The sequence below is a fragment of the Pristis pectinata genome, chromosome 9, assembly GCF_009764475.1.
Source record: "Pristis pectinata isolate sPriPec2 chromosome 9, sPriPec2.1.pri, whole genome shotgun sequence".
Classification (NCBI taxonomy): Eukaryota; Metazoa; Chordata; class Chondrichthyes; order Rhinopristiformes; family Pristidae; genus Pristis; species Pristis pectinata.
In genome coordinates, this window is record NC_067413.1 from 60125391 (window position 1) to 60144822 (window position 19432).

Consider the following 19432-nt stretch of genomic DNA (forward strand, 5'->3'; position numbering starts at 1 on the left):
TTGTTGAGAGAAATGACACTACAGCTGTTTGCCTCAAAATCTTTTTAGAAATAACCATTCTTCCTTCAGGAAAGCAAATGAGCCATGTATTGTCTCAGCCATGCTGACATGACATAAAATGAAGCTCTTTTTAATGGTCAGGGTATTCTCATGGTAGACGCATTCCTTGGAATTCACTGGATTTCACAAGCACCCAAAAAGTCCAAACCCAGAGCCATGTGTGTGCAATCAATACTGTTACTTCTTGTGTGCACCGAACAACAGACCTTTATGGTTGTAGGCTCCAAATGGCATATCCACAACTGACAATGTGGTGCGCATGTGTCAATTGGCACCTTCAATCTATGCACTGGAAGGTGTCAGACCAAATTAATAGAAATGTTCACAGGTGTGTGTGTCTGTTTCCAAACAAATAAAACTTCAGTTCAGCTCAGTGGTAACACTCCTGCCTCAGGGTCGGAAGGATGCTAGTTACCAATTCCAATGCTTTAAGTGTGTAACCCAAGATCATTCTTCAGAACTGTTTTGAAAGAGGTACAATCTTTCAGATGAGACTTTAAACTGAGGTCCCTACTGCCCACTCGTATAATCATAAAAGAGCATAGAAATTTGTCAAGGACTATGAACTTGTCGTAAGAAGGCTTTCATGGTAGCTAAAAAAGATTTTGTTTGAAGACTTGCCACTGGGAAATTCAGTACCAGAAAAGACCCAATATATTGTGCAAAGCTGAAATGACCTTGCGTGCTCTAGGCATTTGCTTGGAGGCACACACGAGAAATCATAAGGTCATAAGAATTAGCAGCAAGAGTAGACCATCTGGTTCTCTGAGCCTGCTCCACCTTTCATCAAGATCTTCTACCTCAGCTCCATTTTCCTGCATTATCCCCATATCCTTTGATTCTGTAAATATCCAGAAATCTCTCAATCTCTGTTTTGAATGAACTCAATTACTGAGCCTCCACAGCCGTCAATGGTAGCGATTTCCAAAGGTTCAGCACCCTCTGAGTGAAGAAATTTTTCCTCATTCTGGGTCTGTGATCCCTGACTCTTGATCTCCAGCCAGGGAAATATCCTCCCTGCCTTCAGTCTGTTGAGCTCTGTAAGAGTTTTGTGAGTTTTAATGTGAACTCATTCTTCTAAATTCTAGAACATACAAGCCTAGGATACTCAATCTTTCCTTAAGTGGCAAACCCATCATCCCAGGAACTAGTCCATGCAATCTTCTTTGACTCCCTAGCAAATGCATCCTCTTTTGGACAAAGAGACCAAAGTTCCACACAATAATGGGCACCTTTGAGTGCTGGGTCCCGGAGAGGAATGGGCGTGGAAATGAGGTGGGATGGGGTGGAGGATTACATAAGGAAAGGCCCAGAGTTGGACCAAAGTCCTCCATGCATTAAGACATTAGACACATGGAGAAACCACAGTGAAAATTTAAGATTTTCTGCAACTCACATGAAATCCCTGATACCTGATTACATTTAACTTTTCATTGAAATTGTGTTCCCTAATACACTCAAGAATGTGCTGAAGTCGTCTCATCCACGAGTGTCTAATTAAAGCATGGAAAGAGAGCACAGAAGCATCGGAGAGGGCTAATAATTCTGGGGTATCATAGTTAGATAATAATATAGAACCATTACGGTTCAGGAGGCGGCTATTTGATCCATAGAGTCCATGCCAGCTCTCTGTGGAGCAATTTGGTCACCCTGCTCTCTCACTCTTTCTCTATGGTCCTGCAATTTCACGGAGGTTCTCCTGGTTAATTCTTGTGAAAGGTCCATTTCACAAAAAACTCAAAGATTAGCCTGCTAATACTGCAATAAAATAGAAAATGCTTACAATACTCAGCAGGTCAGGCAACATTTGTTGAGAGAGAAATGGAGTTCTAATTTCAAGTTATTGACCTTTCAACATTTCTGATGAAAGCTTTTGACCTGAAATATTAACTTGTTTGCCTTCTCCATCCTGACCTGCTGGTATTTCCAGCATTTTTTGTTTCTATATAAGATTTTCAACATCCACAAGTTTTTACTTTTGCAATATTTTAAACTTTCCAGGCCAATTTCCAAACTTTGAAAGCACTATTTGTAAACTGAACAACATGGATGTCACATATGCTATCTGATTTCAAAACTCAGAGTGTCATAATGAATAACAGTAGAGATGCAAGTACAGTATAAGGCTGCTGTCCACATATCTACATCTGCACAAAAGGTCACATCTCACTGAATGTTATGGACTTTCCTGCACATATGTTCATGCCATGTTTCCTATATTACATCAATGACTACATTTCAAAGACAGTTTCATTAATTTTGAAAGCATTTTGGCATTCTTACATTGTAAAATGTGCTATAAAAATCCACAATTGTATGTGTGCCTTTTGCACACTAGCTCCTTTATTCTTAGCTGGCTCCACTTGCCTCCTGTCTTTCAGATTTCTTTTTTTTTCCAGTGCTTCCAATTCATTATTGTGTAACAACCTTATTGGCCTAGATTTTTCAGGAGTACCAATAGCAAAACTCATAATGATCAGCATTACTAAACCACTGAACAAGCAGCAACTCAGGATTTCCACAGAAATTTGGAAGCTATTGATTTAATGCAAGTCTGCAGACAATTCACCAATGTTCAGAGTCCCAACAGGGACATGGGATCTTGGACTAATTGTCCAGCACTTGCAGAGTGAACTCCTCATAAATTCTGTACCACTTCTGAAAAGACACAAATTGTATTTTCCAGTTGCCTAAAAGAAAGGAAAGTCTGTGCTACACTCTAATAGTGGAAAAGATTTACCCATAACATTAATTTGAAATGTCTTTTACGTTAATTAGCTAGGAGAATTTAAACAAATTAATCAAAATAATTTTTAAATTATTCCAATACTTTCAGATTTAGATATTTTACTTGTTCAGAATGGTTTTACTTTTGACAGTGAGTGTGTGTGGGAGGAGAGCACCAGGGTTGTGGGTTACCTGAAATTGGAAAATTCAATATTCATGCCCATTGCGCTGTGAGCTACACAAGTAGAATATGAAAAGTTGTTCTTTCAATTTGCATTTGGAATCTCTCTAGTAATGGAGAAGGCTGAGGACAGACAGGTTGGTGTGGGAGTGGAAAGATACAAAATGTGTAAGTTGACATTTGGGTTGAGACCCTGCGTCAGGACTGAGAGGGAGTAGGAAAGATGGCCAGCATATAGCAGTGGTGGGGGGGGGTGCGGGGATGTGGTTGGCTGGTGATGAATGGAACAATATGGAACAGGGATGATGGGCTTATGAAAACAGGTGGGGAGGGGGGAGGAGGGGGAGTTGGGGTGGAAGTGGTTCTTCAAAGTGCTGTTCCAAATTCCAGCATCTGCAGTCTCTTTTGTCCTGATGAGGAAATCTAAAGTATCCCAGAGTCCAGAAATTTTGTCTGAGCAGTGGCAGGACCCCACCAATACAGTGAGGGAGATCCATCCATGAAATACTTCTGAAGTCTTTGACCGCTGGCTAGGCCACATACCCAGCTTGACCGGTTCTTAAAGGTGACATTTAAAAACACTTAAAAATGAGGTAAATCATTTTTTAAAAAATTAATTAACATTTAAAAACTAACTAAAACATCTGAAAATAAATAATTAGAAGCATTAAAGCAAAGCAATGTTTTAAAAGATAACATCATCTCCTAATCCCAAGTCTTACAATTCCCATTGAAATCAGATCCCATGCCAGGTCTGAATGTGTCAGTGAATCTGGGACTAGTGTTAGCTGGCAAGATCAAGCCCACTATTGCTCCAAACACTTTGGCCTTCCCCTGTGATGCCCCTTTTCCATCCACAGGAGAATGAATGCAGGAGGCCTTACAGTGTACACCATCATATCATTTTCTCTAGGTTCATGCTTGAATGATCACTGAAGACTGCAATTTATATCAAGCTGTTGGCTCACAACCACCACAAAATCTAGATCATCATCCTGTTCTACAGGATTCTGCCCCTCCTATTGTAGTCATAGAGTCATACAGCACGTAAGCAGCCCACCAAATCCAAAGGTCAGGATTGAACCCCATCTTGTAAGTAAACATGACAACAAGAAGGCGAAAGCACTATTAGCTATGCCACTCTGGTACATAGTTGATGGTCCTCTCATCTCAAATTCAGACATCCTAAAGCTTCCATGGGACTTAATTATTGCTGGATATAATTTACCGGGTCTCTCCAAAGATGAAGTTTTGAACAAGTAACATTCAAGGAGGGTTCAGCTTTCAAAGTAACTAATGAGATTTAATTACAGGAATCAAACAATTGGATATGCATGTAGCAACACAGTTACAATGACAATAGGAAATAGCTTGACCTTTTAAATCTAGATTCTGCTCCTGACCGCTGTGATTATAATAAGCTTATTTTTTTGTTACTGACAGCCTGAAAAGTGCCAGAATGCTAAATTCCTGTTCCATTTCATTCTGGACCAAGCTGATTCTGAGAAATACCGTGGTTCAGTCTCTCAATCTCTGTCCCACGAACCATTGCCTTAAGTTATCTGTTTATATTTGAACCGTCTGGATTGCATATTAATGGACTATTGGTTCCAAGAATTCCATTTCTAGATGGAATGCACCATAGCTGGGAGCATTTCCATTATTCAAATATAGCCTTGAGGCTTAATGTGTGCAATAATAATGTAATAAAGTCATTACAAAAAGCTACCTTGTAAAAACAAGGTTTCTCCAAATCTAAGTTCTTAGACTTTCCCCAACTTTAATACTGCATCTCTATGGAGACCTACTATTAACATATACTTGTACATGTGGGTGGTTGTGATTTAAACTGCCTATTATAATTGGCAATACTGTAATTAGGAACTTGTGCAATGAGTTAAATGTCTCTGAATCATGTTTCATTGAGAATTCAAGTAATTTGTTGTATATGGAGAAATGACGGAGTTGCATTTAGAAAGCAACTTTCACCTTCTCAAGGTGAAATTGCTCTGTGGCCAACAAATTACATCTTGTAAATAAATGTGAAAACTGTGCACAAACCAAGGAGTCACAAACAGCAATGGGCAGTTAATCAGTGTTTACAGATGAATGTTGGCCTGTGAACCAATGGAATACGAAGCTCTTCTTCAAGCAGCTGTCCTAGGATCTTTATCACCCAGTTGGCCAAGCAAATAGGACCACAGCATCTTTCGATGTTTCACTGAAATATCAGTCTGGCTTACGTGCTCAGGAACTGAAATAAGATTTGAACCCACAAAACTTCTGACTCAGAGACTATAGTGCCAAGGCTGAGCCAACTGTAGTTTCTCCCTCTATAAATGCTACCTGACCTGCTAGGTGTTTCAAGTATTTTCTGTTGTTATTTATTTATAACATCCACAATATTTTGCATTAGATTTAGTTATAATTTCAGGACTCCAACATAAAAGGTCAGGTAGTACTATCTCTGTGACAACAACAAATGACTCTTAACCTGATATTGTGCATTTCAGGGAGATATAGGCAAAGAAATGTTCATCATCAAGTCGGGACAGGTCCAAGTGCTTGGTGGACCAGATGGTAAAAAAATTCTGGTGACCTTGAAGGCTGGATCTGTATTTGGGGAAATCAGGTAATGCTCTGGCTGCTTAGAGAGTGAGTTGATTTACAGTAAAAAAAATGACTAATGTGACTAATGAGAGAATTGTTTTTCTCTTGTCTCAAAATAATACATAATATGTTTTTTTATATATATTAAAAGAAAGGAGGGGGTCAGGGTATGAGTTTAGTGCAGGAATGGGGTTAAACTTTGCCAAACTAGGAGCAATATTTTAATTGAAAGTAATTCAAAACACTTATATCACATCTACATATTTCACCTGCTTCCTCAAACTTGCCATTTAAAAGGGCTGACTAAATCTCATGTAATTATTGCTATGAATTAGGGGGAAAAGTTTGATAGAAGTACCATTGCCAGGAGTTTAACTTCTATATTGGTGGAGCCTTGGCAGCCTTAGAGTGGCCCTCTGACAAGGAGCAATGTAACCAGCACCAGAAACAGCGGTATCCTGCTATTAATTACAACTGGGCATCAGCAATTACTGACTGTTCTACAGCTTGAAGTTAAAGAGGGAAACAGCAGAGGGGTGAAGCTCACATTAGGTGATACCTGCTACAGGGCATAGAGATAGAGGCTGCACTCTCTCAGCAGCTGCTGGTGTTGCCTTCGTTTTGCCTCTGGATCCTTCAGTGCTTTGCCAGAGTCATTAACGATCTCCCAGTTGGCAGCCCACTGATGCATAACCATGCATGCAAATTATGAGTTTTTATCAACGCTGATGGTAATGCAAATCAACAACTGTTTGGCTGGCACAGGTATATGCCATCCTGGCCAGCACGTGTGGCCATCTGCAAACTCACGAATACCCTGATGTATGAATAAAGGCTTCCATTGCAGCAACATAAGCTAGTGAGCAATCATAGAAAGAGATTTCTGGAAGTGTGCAAACGATTTCTGTGGAACTGCCTGATGCTTTCATGCTGTGATAGTCCAAAGTGGCCAGTATCTTCTGGACCTGCAAACAGACAAGGTGTGGCTAGCTGATGATACCCAAAAGAACTATAACAACTCAACACAGAATGCCATATGCCTTCCAGTGCACTGAAGATGAGCTTCAGATGCCCAGGCAGAACTGGAACCAGCATTCATTACTCACCAAACGTTGTTCCTAGAGTGGTCATAGTGTGATGTGCTTTGCACATTGCACAGCCCCAGGTTTAGACCCACAGAAGAAACAAAACTCAGAGCACAGATCACCTGTGGACATTTCTGAGGAGGAGGAGGAGGAGGAGGAGAATTACCCCAACAGCACCATTCAATTGATCCAAATAATATAGAAACAACAGAAGTCCAAATTCATTATGAAGGGGTCCCACATCTACAGTATAAGCTTTGTAATTTGTCATCGTTTCTTTAATTATTGAATGCACAACGAAATGTTATTTCAAATGCAATAATATATTCAGTACCAGTACAAAGATGTGCATGGGATCCTGGGGCCCTGAGATTACCATATCTTATTTCTGCCCCTATTTGATTAATGTTTACAAAATTAAAAAGAAGTTATAAAGCATACTAAAAAAAATTAACATAAAGCTACAAAAGCAACAACTGCAGATTGGGGGGGAAGTAGGAGGTATGAGTGTGGAAAATCCAGATATTATTCTCTCCTCATAACCATAACCTATCTGGCAGTTTTCTTCTTTGAATGAGGTAACTCAGGTTGTGATGGAATATCACCAGTGGATGGCAGCATTTCACCTCAAGGTGTCTTCCTTTGCTATGTTAGGCACACCAAAGGCAAGGAAACTTCTGGCTCTAAAACACGCTCATCTGGTTGAGCTGATGACAGTGTAGTAGGTGGCCTTGATAATGCTTCAATAGGTAACTATCAGAGATGAACTACAGATTAGGTAGGTCCAGTACAATAAAAAATGCAATGTGATAACCATTGCCTTATACAAACTACAAAATAATGTTACTTTGTTCCTTCTCCTTCACCTATTTTAAATGCACCAGTGCTGCTAAGCTCTGGTTTCACCAGTGCAAGTGTGTCTGACATGTCTACCCATCAGAAACTCAGTAGGTGTCTAGCCTGTAGAGTTTGATATGTTCCAGTATTAGGATATGAAGTGTGTAGCTGTTGTCTTAATTTCACCTCCTATCACCTTTTTCAGTCCACCTTTCACAGTCTGAACTGGCAAACAACTTGAGGCTGAGTGCTGTTCCCATATGCCTGATTCCACTCCTGCTGAGAAATTAGGCAAATTCAGCATTATTGAAATTGCTTTCATTGCAACTCTAGACAATCATCTTTCGCAAAGAACATTCTCGGCTTTGTCGACGTTGCTTGATGTACAGGAGTATCCACAGGAACTGCTTCTATCCACTTTGAATATGCATTTATGACAATCATAATCATATTTATCTAAATATCCACATATAAAATCCACATATATCCCTCACCATGGCTTGTTTGCATAGGAGCAGGGTTTGAGATGAGCAACTGGTGGATTCTTGCAACGATCTTAACATTGTTGACTTTCTTTTACTGTGTTTAGGCCTCCCAAAAAAAATTTAGAAACTTCCTTGATAAAAGATCTCCCTGGATTTCCTTCTTTAGAATAGTTGCTTTTGCTTTCAATTAAATAAGAGGATCACACCATTCTGGGATGCATAGCTCACACCTCTTTCTGTAATATGACAGCAATGTGCCATCTTCAGATTCTACTTCTCATCCATTCTAGATGTATATGTACACCCACTAAATGGCAGTAGCAAGCTGTTGTGTGTGACCAGAATACAGTCCAATTATCCTGCAATGCATAATCTCATCTGCCGTTTGAACTGGCAGCCAAACCAGCACATTCACATTCTGATTGTACGATGCATTCTTGACATTCAGATGTTGTCCTGTGCAGGCAATGTTAATGCCCATCTCTGCACTCCGCCTCTGCCATCAGATTTATATCCTTGAATGTACAAAATAATCCTGCAAAGGCATGTGACCATGTTTTCTGAAGTTAAAAACCAATCATGCACTCATCTCCAATTTTTCATATTGGCAGATAAATCTACACCTTTGCTTTAAGCCAATGCCTCACAGGATGACAGCATTGGCTTTATTGGATCATAATGAACAAGAATCAGTGTATTCAGCAACAAAAGCTGCAACTTTGTCCATGAGTCAGCAACTCGTGATTAGGTCCTAACATGACACTTAAAGAAGGCAGGAAATGTCCATAATAGTTGAAGCTTCTAAAGTAGGTCAACTTGGAGTAATACAGCATGGAAACAGGCCCTTCAGCCCAAACTCATCCATGCCGACCAAGTGGCCCACTTGAGCTAATCCCATTTGCCTGTCTTTGGCCCATATCCCTCTAAACCATTCCTATATCTAGATGCATCCAATACTGCGTGAAACTTGTCCTCAACTGGGTCTATCATATGGTCAAGAGAGAGAAGTCTGTGACAGCATTTGTCTTATCTCAACCAAACTGTTTGTTCATTCATTTTTCGGGATCTGGGCCAGTTGCCAAGGCCAGTGCATTGTCTATCTCTAATTATCCTTGATGGTAGTAGGTTGCTGCCTTGAACCTCTGCAATGCTTCTGGTGAAGGTACTCGCATAATAGAGGAACTTCCTGGAGGGAATTTCAAGATTTAGATCCAGTGACAAAGAAGGAACTACAATATATTGAGATGGTTTGCAACTTGGAAGGGAACATGCAAGGTGGTGGTTTTCCCATGCACCTGAACCCCTTATTCTTCTCACTGATAAAAGTCATTGGTTTGTGAGGTAGTTTCAAAGCAGTTTATGCAAGTAACAGCAATGTAAAAGGTGTAGGTCTTGCTTTGAAGAAAGAAAGGTGCAGCATTCCTCTTCAAGTAAATCTTGGCTACCAAACTTTCAAAGCTTCCATGTTCATCACAAAATACTTCTCAAGTGCAAGTAATAATAATAAATACTATAACAATGCTAATACAAGTAAAATAATTTTCTGATATTAACTGTTTCTCTTTCCACAGATGTTGTCTGACCTGCTGGGTTTTTCCACCATTTTTTGCTTTTAGGTCAGTTTTTTAGAGTGAATGATTGCTCTCCAGTCTAGTCATATCTTTGATAGCCATTTCCAATCTATCAACCTTGCCCTAAAATAATTAGAAGACAGAGCTTTGCCTTGCTGTCATTGCTTCTGACTCCAAATTCACATTTCCCTATCACTTTGATTCTTACCCCATTGTGAGCACGAAGGTAGTTCATTCCTTGAACTTCACTCTACCAGCTAGCCAATATTGCTTAAATTCCTCCTCACACATTGTCAATATTACATCACCAGAGTTAGAGTCAATCTCTATCTCACACTCTCTCTCTTTAAAGTGTACCAACCTACAGAATAATTCAGTAGACTTCTAACTTGAACAGTTATTGTTAATTGACTAATTAATTGGTTTATTATTATCACATGTACCAAGGTACAGTGAAAAACTTTGTTTTGCATGCCATCCATATAGATCATTTCATCACATCAGTACATCGAGGTAATACAAGAGAACAGCAACAACAGAATGCAGAATAACAGAATGCAGTTCTTACAATCCATCTGGATCATCAACATCTTCATGAAGTTTATATGTATAATAGCCTTTACTCTTCTTCCTAACCAATAGGCTTCTTACTGCTTGGTTCTTTGTAATCCTGTGTCTGCACTCATCAACTTAGTGCTGCCACGATGATACCATGCCTGCTTTAGGTTGTTCTTCCTTTTTTCAATCACAGAGCAATGCCTCAACTTGTTAACAATCTGTGTCTTCACTGGGTGATGTTCCATATCCAGTGCTCAGTTGACTGTCATCTTTGGGCAATATCTAATGCCCATCAAAAATTCCATTTCTTCTCGCTGAGCAGCTTCCTTTCATTATAAATTTTTCAGATTCCACCAACTAGGACTTCTCCAATACCTCCTCCAAACTTGTAAAAGTACACACCCTTCACCTCAAATCTGTGACAGAATCTACAATAGTTTCATCAGTTTACTGATTGCTGTTGTTAAATTTGTTCCATCAAACTATGGGACTGGTATGCTGTTTAGCTACTTTGATCAAATGTCATGTCTCCTGGTTTGGTAGGAGCCAGCACATCTTCATCAAGTTGTATGTGTTAGAATTTACAGGTGAGAGCAAATTGAACTTCTTCCCTTCTCAAGTGCAGCTTGCAATGATAACATGTTCCATTCTTCCGATTAAAATGTAAAGTATCCATTGTGGCCATCTTGACTTGCACTGGAAATGGTACCCTCATTTATTTAGGCCATTGGGCAATGTTTTGACATAAAAGCTACTTTTGTACAGTGTGGCACCATGACTCAAACTTAGCTTTATCAGCAACCATGACTAAACAGTAAGACCTCACACAAACTCATGAAAGGTAAGCAAAGCTTACTCCTGAAAGAAACAGCTTAGTCCTCATTACCATTCAGCATAACCACAAGATTCAATTAATCCAAATACACACCCAAACAACCAATTTATCATAAAGTATTCCAACATGTGGAAGTGAATAGCCGCCTTTTTCTTTATTATTATTATTTTAAGTAGTTCTCCACACACCACGTAGTGCTGTTCTCAATACAACAATATATTCACTATCCATACAACAATACACACAGGGTCCTAGTGCCCTGAGGTTACCAACAGGACAAGGAAAATGTGTAGGAGGAAGTGAATGATGGCAAAATAACACCAGTGTAACAGCGGTGTCAAAGATGCCCTTACCAACATAACGTTCACATAGTTCCCACCTGGAGACTGATCTCAGAACCATTGCTTTTTCCACTGTGCCCCAACTCCCAACAGTCCACCGCATATCCCCCAAATGCACAGAACATAATTGCGTATTTCCATCTTGTTATCGGAGACCAGTGGCTAACTTCCAATATTCACCTTTATTAAAATCAGGGGTTAATGTAATCAGGTTTCACTCTGATTTTAATGTTGCCTCCTAAAATAACTCATTCATTTTTGGAAGCTGAACTCCAAAGTGTGATGTGGAAGAAATTAACGAGTCATGATCAGGCTGTTGATTACTCAAAAGAACCCTTGAAAATTGTAACCACAGGAGAGCCTTCCTCCACTAATTTAAACCTGCCACTTACCTCCAACTTCCTCAACTCCCACCATGACCCCAGTATACATCCCTAGGAGTTGCACAATATTTTGTCTTTTCCATAAGAGTCAGGTGCAGCCCTTTATCCACCCATGGTTTATAATTGTCACTGATTAAATTTGAACTTTTCTTTGGTAAACTCCAGTAAAATATTAAGAGGGCATGATTACTTACAAGCTTAATTTCAATGTGGTATCTGCATACATCACACTATGGTAATGCTTTCAGGTGCAAGCTTTGCAGTAATCTATTCAATTTTTGCTCATACATTACAAATCTTGCTCTTGGAAAGACAGGTAATGTATGGTTTTTTGTGCCTCTAGAAGCATGGAGTACACACTTATTAAGGGAATAGCTCTTCATACACTGGGTGATGGTGGTTGAGGAAGATGCTGCCAATGACTTCTTCCTGTGGCAGATGAGAGGGAAACTTCCTTTGTTACTGCAGTCGAATTTGTCTCCTTTGTTAAGATGATCATAGAGAGTCATAGAGCAATACAGCACGGATACAGGCCCTTTGGCCCAACCAGTCCATGCCAACCACAGTGCCCACCCAGCTAGTCCCAAGTTCCTGCCTTCAGCCCATATCCCTCTAAGTCCATGTACCTATGTACCTATCCAAGTGCTTCTTAAATGATACTATTGTACCTGCCTCAACCACTTCCTCTGGCAGCTCATTCCATATACTCACCACTCCCTGCGTGAAAAAGTAGCCCCCCAGGTCCCTTTTAAATCTTTCCCCCTCACCCTAAACCTATGCCCCCTAGTTTTGGACTACCCTACCCCGGGGAAAAGACTGTTACCGTCCACCTTATCTGTGACTCTCATAATTTTAAGTATGTATATAGGATCGCCCCTCATTCTTCTACGTTCCAAAGAATAAAGACCTAGCCTGGCCAACCTCTCCCTGTAACTCAGACCCTCTAGTCCTGGCAACATCCTTGTAAATCTTTTCTGCACTCTTTCCAGTTTGACCTTGTCTTTCCTATAAAAGGGTGACCAAAACTGTACGCAGTACAAGTGCAGCCTCACTAACAACTCATACAACTGCAACACAATGATGTCCCAACTCCTATATTCAATGCCCTGACTGATGAACACCTTTTTCACCACCCTGTCTACTTGTGACACTGCTTTCAACGAACTATGCACTTGCACTCCTAGGTCCCTCTGTTCCTTTACACTCCCTCGTGCCCTACCATTTATCGTATAAGTCCTACACTGGTTTGACTTTCCAAAATGCATCACTTCACACCTATCTGTATTAAGATCCATTTGCCACTCCTCGACCCACTTCCCTAACTAAATAAGATCACCCTGTAATCTATGATAACCTTCTTCACTGTCAATAACACCTCTTAATTTCGTGTCATCTGCAAACTTACTGATCAAGTCTTGTGCATTGGCATTCAAATCATTTATATAAATAATGAATAATGAGGGCCCCAACACTGACCACTGTGGGACACTGCTTGTCACCAGCCTCCATTCTGAGAAACAACCTTCAACCACCACCCTCTGCTTCCTACCTCCGAGCCAATTTTGAATCCACCTAACTAGCTCTCCCTGGATTCAATGGGACCATGTCATGTTTATGGCATCCCTGGTAATCCCCTGGCATGTCCTCCTCTTCCCAGAGGTAAGAAATGATATTGTGAAGTTGTGACTGAAGTTCCTCTTGCCTAATTTTAGATATAATTTGCTCCTGAAGCCTAGTTGTTTATCAGTTGACATGTGGCTTTTGTGACTTCTTGTTGGTTAAGAGTGTTGGTGAAAGCAGACCACATGGTTTGCTGTGGAATGGAATCATGAATACTTACTTCAAAGAGTCATAGTTGAGGGGTTCACTGAAGTACCGCCTCCAGCAGATGCTGACTTCCTCCCTGTTCTTGATAAGTTTACCTCTTTTCTTGACTTTCTGTGGAGTGGGCACTTGAGGTTTTTTTTGCTGTAGAATGACTTGACAGCAGTGAAGAATCCACATGTGCCATGATTATCACTGGACCTCCTGCAGTCCTTCTACCCACCAACACTTCTTATTTCACAGTTTTTTTTGTTGGACTGTGCCCTTCAGGTGCCAGTAGAGTTGATTTCCCTTGGAATGTTGCATCATTTCCAGTCCAAGAATGGCTTGTATTTGAGGTTTATTAGCTCCTGGGCAGTGTAGTTATTCTCATCATTTCAGTCTCAAGGGTGCTTACTCTTCAACGCAAATCAACTCCAATTGAAATGCTGGGAGCAGCAACAACAACAAAAAATTTTACCCCTGCCAATTGAGAGTGACTGTGGAGAATCCCTCCTGAATTTTGCTGTCTGAAGAAATTCATCTCCATCTTACAACTACCACATGATGGCTTGCAAGCTGTGATTCTAACCAACAGGTCCACAACAGACACAATCTCAGTGCAACTTGGTGTCAGGCAAGGTTACATCATAGCAATAAATTTGTGTCCCAAAGAGGAAAGAAGTCAAGCACCTGTAGGATGATGTGGTACATAAGAACATAAGAAATAGGAGTAGGCCATCAGGCCCCTCGAGCCTGCTCCGCCATTCAATAAGATCATAGCTGATTTGGTCGTGGTTTCAGATCCACCTACCTGCCTTTTCCCCATAACCCTTAACTCTCCTACTATGCAAAAATCTATCTAACTATGTCTTAACTATATTTAATGAGGTAGCCTCTACTGCTTCCCTGGGCAGAGAATTCCACAGATTCACTACTCTCTGGGAAAAGCAGTTCCTCCTCATCTCCATCCTAAATCTATTCCCCCGAATCTTGAGCTTTATCCCCTAGTTCTAGTCTCACCTACCAGTGGAAACAACTTTCCTGCCTCTATCTTATCTATCCCTTTCGTAATTTTATATGTTTCTATAAGATCCCCTCTCATTCTTCTGAATTCCAGTGAGTTTAGTCCCAGGCAAATCAATCTCTCCTCATAGGCTAACCCCCTCATCTCCAAAATCTACCTGGTGAACCTCCTCTGCACCCCCTCCAAAGCCAGTATATTCTTTCTGTACTCACTGGAGTTTAGAAGGATGAGGGAGGAATCTCATTGAAACCTACCGAATATTGAAAGGCCTGGATAGAGTGGACGTGGAGAGGATGTTTCCAGTAGTGGGAGAGTCTAAGGGCAGAGGGTAAACAGCTGTGCCACTGCAAGTCATTCAATTAAAGGAAAATTCAGTCCAAATTAACTAGTTTTGTAATTTGGGATGGAACTGTCAATATCTAAATTTGACGCATGTAGATGCTCATTTTATTCACTTACAGGATGACAGTGTCACTGGTAGGCCAGTATTTATTGTCCGCCCCTAACAGCACTTGAGAAGTTGGCAATGAACACCTTTTTGATTTATCAATTGAATTACTTCTGGGTGTAGGATATCTTGTCACAATTAATGAGCAGGCAATCAGTAAATTACTGAACATATATTTGGATTGGGAGTTCAAACAAGAAACATGTGCCATCTCATTACCACCGAAAAAATTCACAAGAATTCTAAGAATGGTCAAATTACAGCTAAATTACTTACAGCCAGTTTAAGTAAAACATCCAGCTAAAAATGGGACATGTCCAAGGTTATTATCAAATATTTATTGCTTTTAAATGCATTTGCTTCCGAAAAATATTTTGTCTAGTTTTGTCAATTAGTCATGGCCCAAAATGATTCTTAAAAATCCATGGGAACCATTTGAAAGGAAATTTGACGAAGAAAGTGGATACGTTGGATAATTGCACTATTGTATCTAATTATCTGCCACATTTAATATAAACGTACCAGCCATGCAGCCTTGTATCATAATCAGTTTTAAACAAGCTTATTAAAGCTGAAACGTCACTTAAATACTGCTGGTGCTAATTCAGCTCTTGTTTTCCAGCTGCTGACAAGTTTCCAGAAGCAAAATATGTATGCTAAGTAGATTATTGGTTACAATAATAGATGTATAACTAATTCTACTAATTCTAATTCATTTCATGCTATGAAGATAATCCTCCATCAATTGCCACTGATGAAAAGAATACTACCTCTTGAAGGATTTTTCACTTAAAAAGATACAAGTTGTATGAAATATATAGATTTCTATTTATACTCATATCAGTTTAAGTTTATCATTGAATTTCAGTTAACTTTTCACTTAATTTCGATGTAGAGAGAAAAATAACAAATTTCATTCAAGGGTAGAATAGACTGTAGCGTAACGCTATTACAGCACCAGCGATTGAGGTTCAATTTCCCCAGCTGTCTGTAAGGAGTTTGCACGTTCTCCCTGTGCCTGTGTGGGTTTCCTCTAGGTGCCCCAGTTTCCTCCCACATTCCAAAGACATACAGGTTAGTAGGTTAACATGGGTGTAATTGGGCGGCGTGGGCTCATTGGGCTGGAATGGGCTGTTACCGTGCTGTATAAATAAAGTTTTTAAAGTTTTATAACCAAGGACAACTCTCTTGTCCATCCAGCTCAATAACAAGGCCATAAGACGTAGGAGCAGAATTCGGCTATTCAACCCACTGAGACTACTCTGCCATTTGATCATGGGTAATTAATTTTTCCCTCTCAACCCCATTCTCCTGTCTTCTCCCTATAACGTTTGACACCATTACTAATCAAGAACCTATCAACCTCCGCTTTTTAAGTATAGAAATTCCTCCTCATCTCTGTTCTAAATGGATGTCCTTCTATTCTGAGGATGTGCCCTCTGATCCTACTCTCCCACTACTGGAAACATCCTCTCCACGTCCACTCTATCCAGGCCTTTCAATATTCCCCCTCACCCTTCTAAACTTCAGCGAGCACAGGCCCAGAGCCATCAAATGTTTCTCATACATTAACCCCTTCATTCCCAGGATCATGGGACCTCTGGACCCTCTCCAATGTCAGCACATCCTTCATTAGATATTAGGCCCAAAACTGCTCACGATACTCCAAATGTGGTTTGACCAATGCCTTATAAAGCCACAGCATTACATCCTTCCTTTTATATTCTAGTCCTCTCGAAATAAATGCTAACATTGCATTTGCCTTCCTTACTGCCGACTCAAACTGCAAGTTAACCTTTAGGGAATCCTGCACTAGGACTCCCAAATCCCTCTGCACCTCCAATTTCTGAATTCACTCCACGTCCAGAAAATAGTCGACGCCTTTATTCCTTCTACCAAAGTGCATGACTATACATCATAATAATCATTTAAAATTCAACAACTTCATTTTATATTGTGCCTTAAATCCTAGAAAAATAAGTCAAGTTCTTTCACATTTTTATTGCAAGTCAGATGAAATCAACAGTGAACCAGAAAAAGGCAAAATTAGTATTGACTTAGTTATTAAGCAAGAGAAAAAGTTAGACAGTCAAGCAGGTTTAAAGAGGGTCATGTGAGACAAAGTATAAGGTACAAGGTGATTTTTCTACAATCAAAGTAGTAGTTTCTCTGCAGCTACCCAGTCAAGCCCAGCTTGTTCAGTTTGTCCTCATAGTGTAACCGTTTCAATCTGATATCATTATCATCCTGGTGTCAGGCTTTTCTGACATAAAGTGGAGCAAAATAAAACAATCTAATGGAGGAAATCTGCAGAACAAGTAGCCTCTGTGGAGGCAAAGTGATTGTCAGTGTTTTGGGTCCAGACCCTGCATCAGTTTGTTGTTTGCTCCAGACTACAGCATCAGCAGTCTCTTATGTCTCTACTTAATAGAGTTCCAGTTCCATTTCTTTGTGAAACAAACAATCTGCTGGAGGAACTCAGTGGGTCAAGCAGCATCTGAGGGGGGAAAAGGAATTGTTGACATTTTGGGTTGAAACCCTGTATCTTTCCCCTCACAGATGCTGCTTGACCCACTGACTTCCTCCAGCAGACTGTCTGTTGCTCCAGATTCCAGCACCTGCAGTCTCTTGTGTCTCCCTTGTCCATTAGCAGGGAGCACCTGCTAAGAGCAGTACTGATGAGGTGAATGTAGATGACATCCAGGAGTTAAGATAAGATAAGATATTTATTTATTAGTCACATGTACATCAGAACACACAGTGAAATGCATCTTTTTGTGTTACTGAGAGTGTGCTGGGAGCAGCCCACAAGTGTCGCCACTCTTCTGGCACCAACATAGCATGCCCACAACTCCTAACCTGTACGTCTTTGGAATGTGGGAGGAAACCAGAGCACCCAGAGGAAATCCAGGCAGAATGTACAAACTCCTTACAGACAGCAGCAGGAATTGAACCCAGGTCGCTGGCGCTGTAATAGTGTTACGCTAATCGCTACGCTACAGTGGCTCAGATCTGAAAGTTATCCTTCCACCTCAGCTCCTACTTGAACCACTTCCACTTGGAGAGAAAGTTGTCCTTTAAGTGGGAATTATTCTGATGGCTAAGAAAATGGTGCAAAGTTTGTCCGTGAAAAGTGACAGAGAAGTGCACCCAAAATAGATATAATTGACTAGGTCTGGTTAAGTAAACTCATACAGGCTAATTTCAAGTTATCTGGGCTCTCATTATGCCCTTCACCTCCCACATAATTATACTGGTCAATTATTATTTAAATCCATTGTAGCAATCCCACCTGATTAGACTAGTCATTTCCTGTGGTTGTGCTTACATCACACATCAATTACTTTTGTTTCTGTTTCCACTGAGAACTGATGAGCTTTCACGTAAGTATGTAGATTGATTGTTTGTGATTGATTGCACCTACATTGATGATCTGTGAATACACTGACATGCACTATAATGGTGAGACAGTTGGCTACTACTCTGTAATTTATTTGGCTGGATCCCCGACGATAAGAATAACAAAACCAAGACGATGATATTGCAGAGAATTTAGGTTAATAAAAATTAGAACAATCTATAATGAAAATTTACTGTTCTGCATTTAGTTTTAACACTGCTTCAGGATGTTACATTTCATTTGATTTGCTTAATGAAATGAATAGTAAAATAAACTATGAAATGTAGAAATAGTAAATTGAAAATGTGGAGGTGGTGAATGAAGCACAAGCTGCAATTGATCAGCTTCACTTTTGTTGCAGTCTTCTAGCTGCTGCTGGAGGCAATCGACGCACTGCCAATGTGGTTGCCAGTGGATTCACAAACTTGTTTATTTTAAACAAAAAGACTCTGAACGAAATTCTGGTATATTATCCAGATTCCCAGAAGATCCTTAAGAAAAAAGCCAAGTAAGTAAAAACAATTTATAATCATGTGTTGAATTATACCACCAGAAGAACAAATCATCCCACATCTAAATTTATGCACCATGTTGTCAGTTCAGTTTTGGAGCCCCTTCACTGTTCTTGATAATGCAGGTCATCTTTCCACTCCCCTATTTGAACAAAGATTAAAAGAACCATCAGAGAGGAGTTCAAAATTTCAAACACTTTAACAAGTAACTTATCAATATGGGTTTAAAATGATTGTAAAATCCATATTGATAAATCCCTAGTTAAATGCAGGACAAACTTAAAAATAACTGCAGCTGAGTTGTGGACAACAGAGAAAATTGTAGAAAAGCAACACTTGCTTTCCATTAATTGGGGTATTTAAATTCAGAAGAAAAGGAGTTTAGAGATCACAGGGAAGCCAGGGTGGAGGCTGGAGACCCTGAGAGTAAAACCAAGAGGAATAACAGAGATTGCAGGAGCAAGAATGATGGTAACCTTCCAAAACATGGGGTCAGTGGCTCAGCCAATCTGGCCCATTGTAACACAATCCTAAATTACAGTATCAGCAATTTCCACAATAGAATTATT

General features: G+C 40.1%; 1 protein-coding gene across 1 annotated transcript in view; it reads left to right on the top strand.

The window, feature by feature from the left end:
- LOC127573997 (cyclic nucleotide-gated cation channel beta-3-like) overlaps positions 1 to 18863 on the top strand; it is an 89200-nt gene extending 70337 nt beyond the window's left edge. The window contains exons 15-16 of the mRNA XM_052022589.1: positions 5482 to 5600; positions 18713 to 18863. Coding sequence (XP_051878549.1) covers positions 5482 to 5600; positions 18713 to 18863 — 270 coding nt within the window. The remainder of the gene's footprint in view (positions 1 to 5481; positions 5601 to 18712) is intronic.
- Positions 18864 to 19432: the final 569 nt, after the last annotated feature.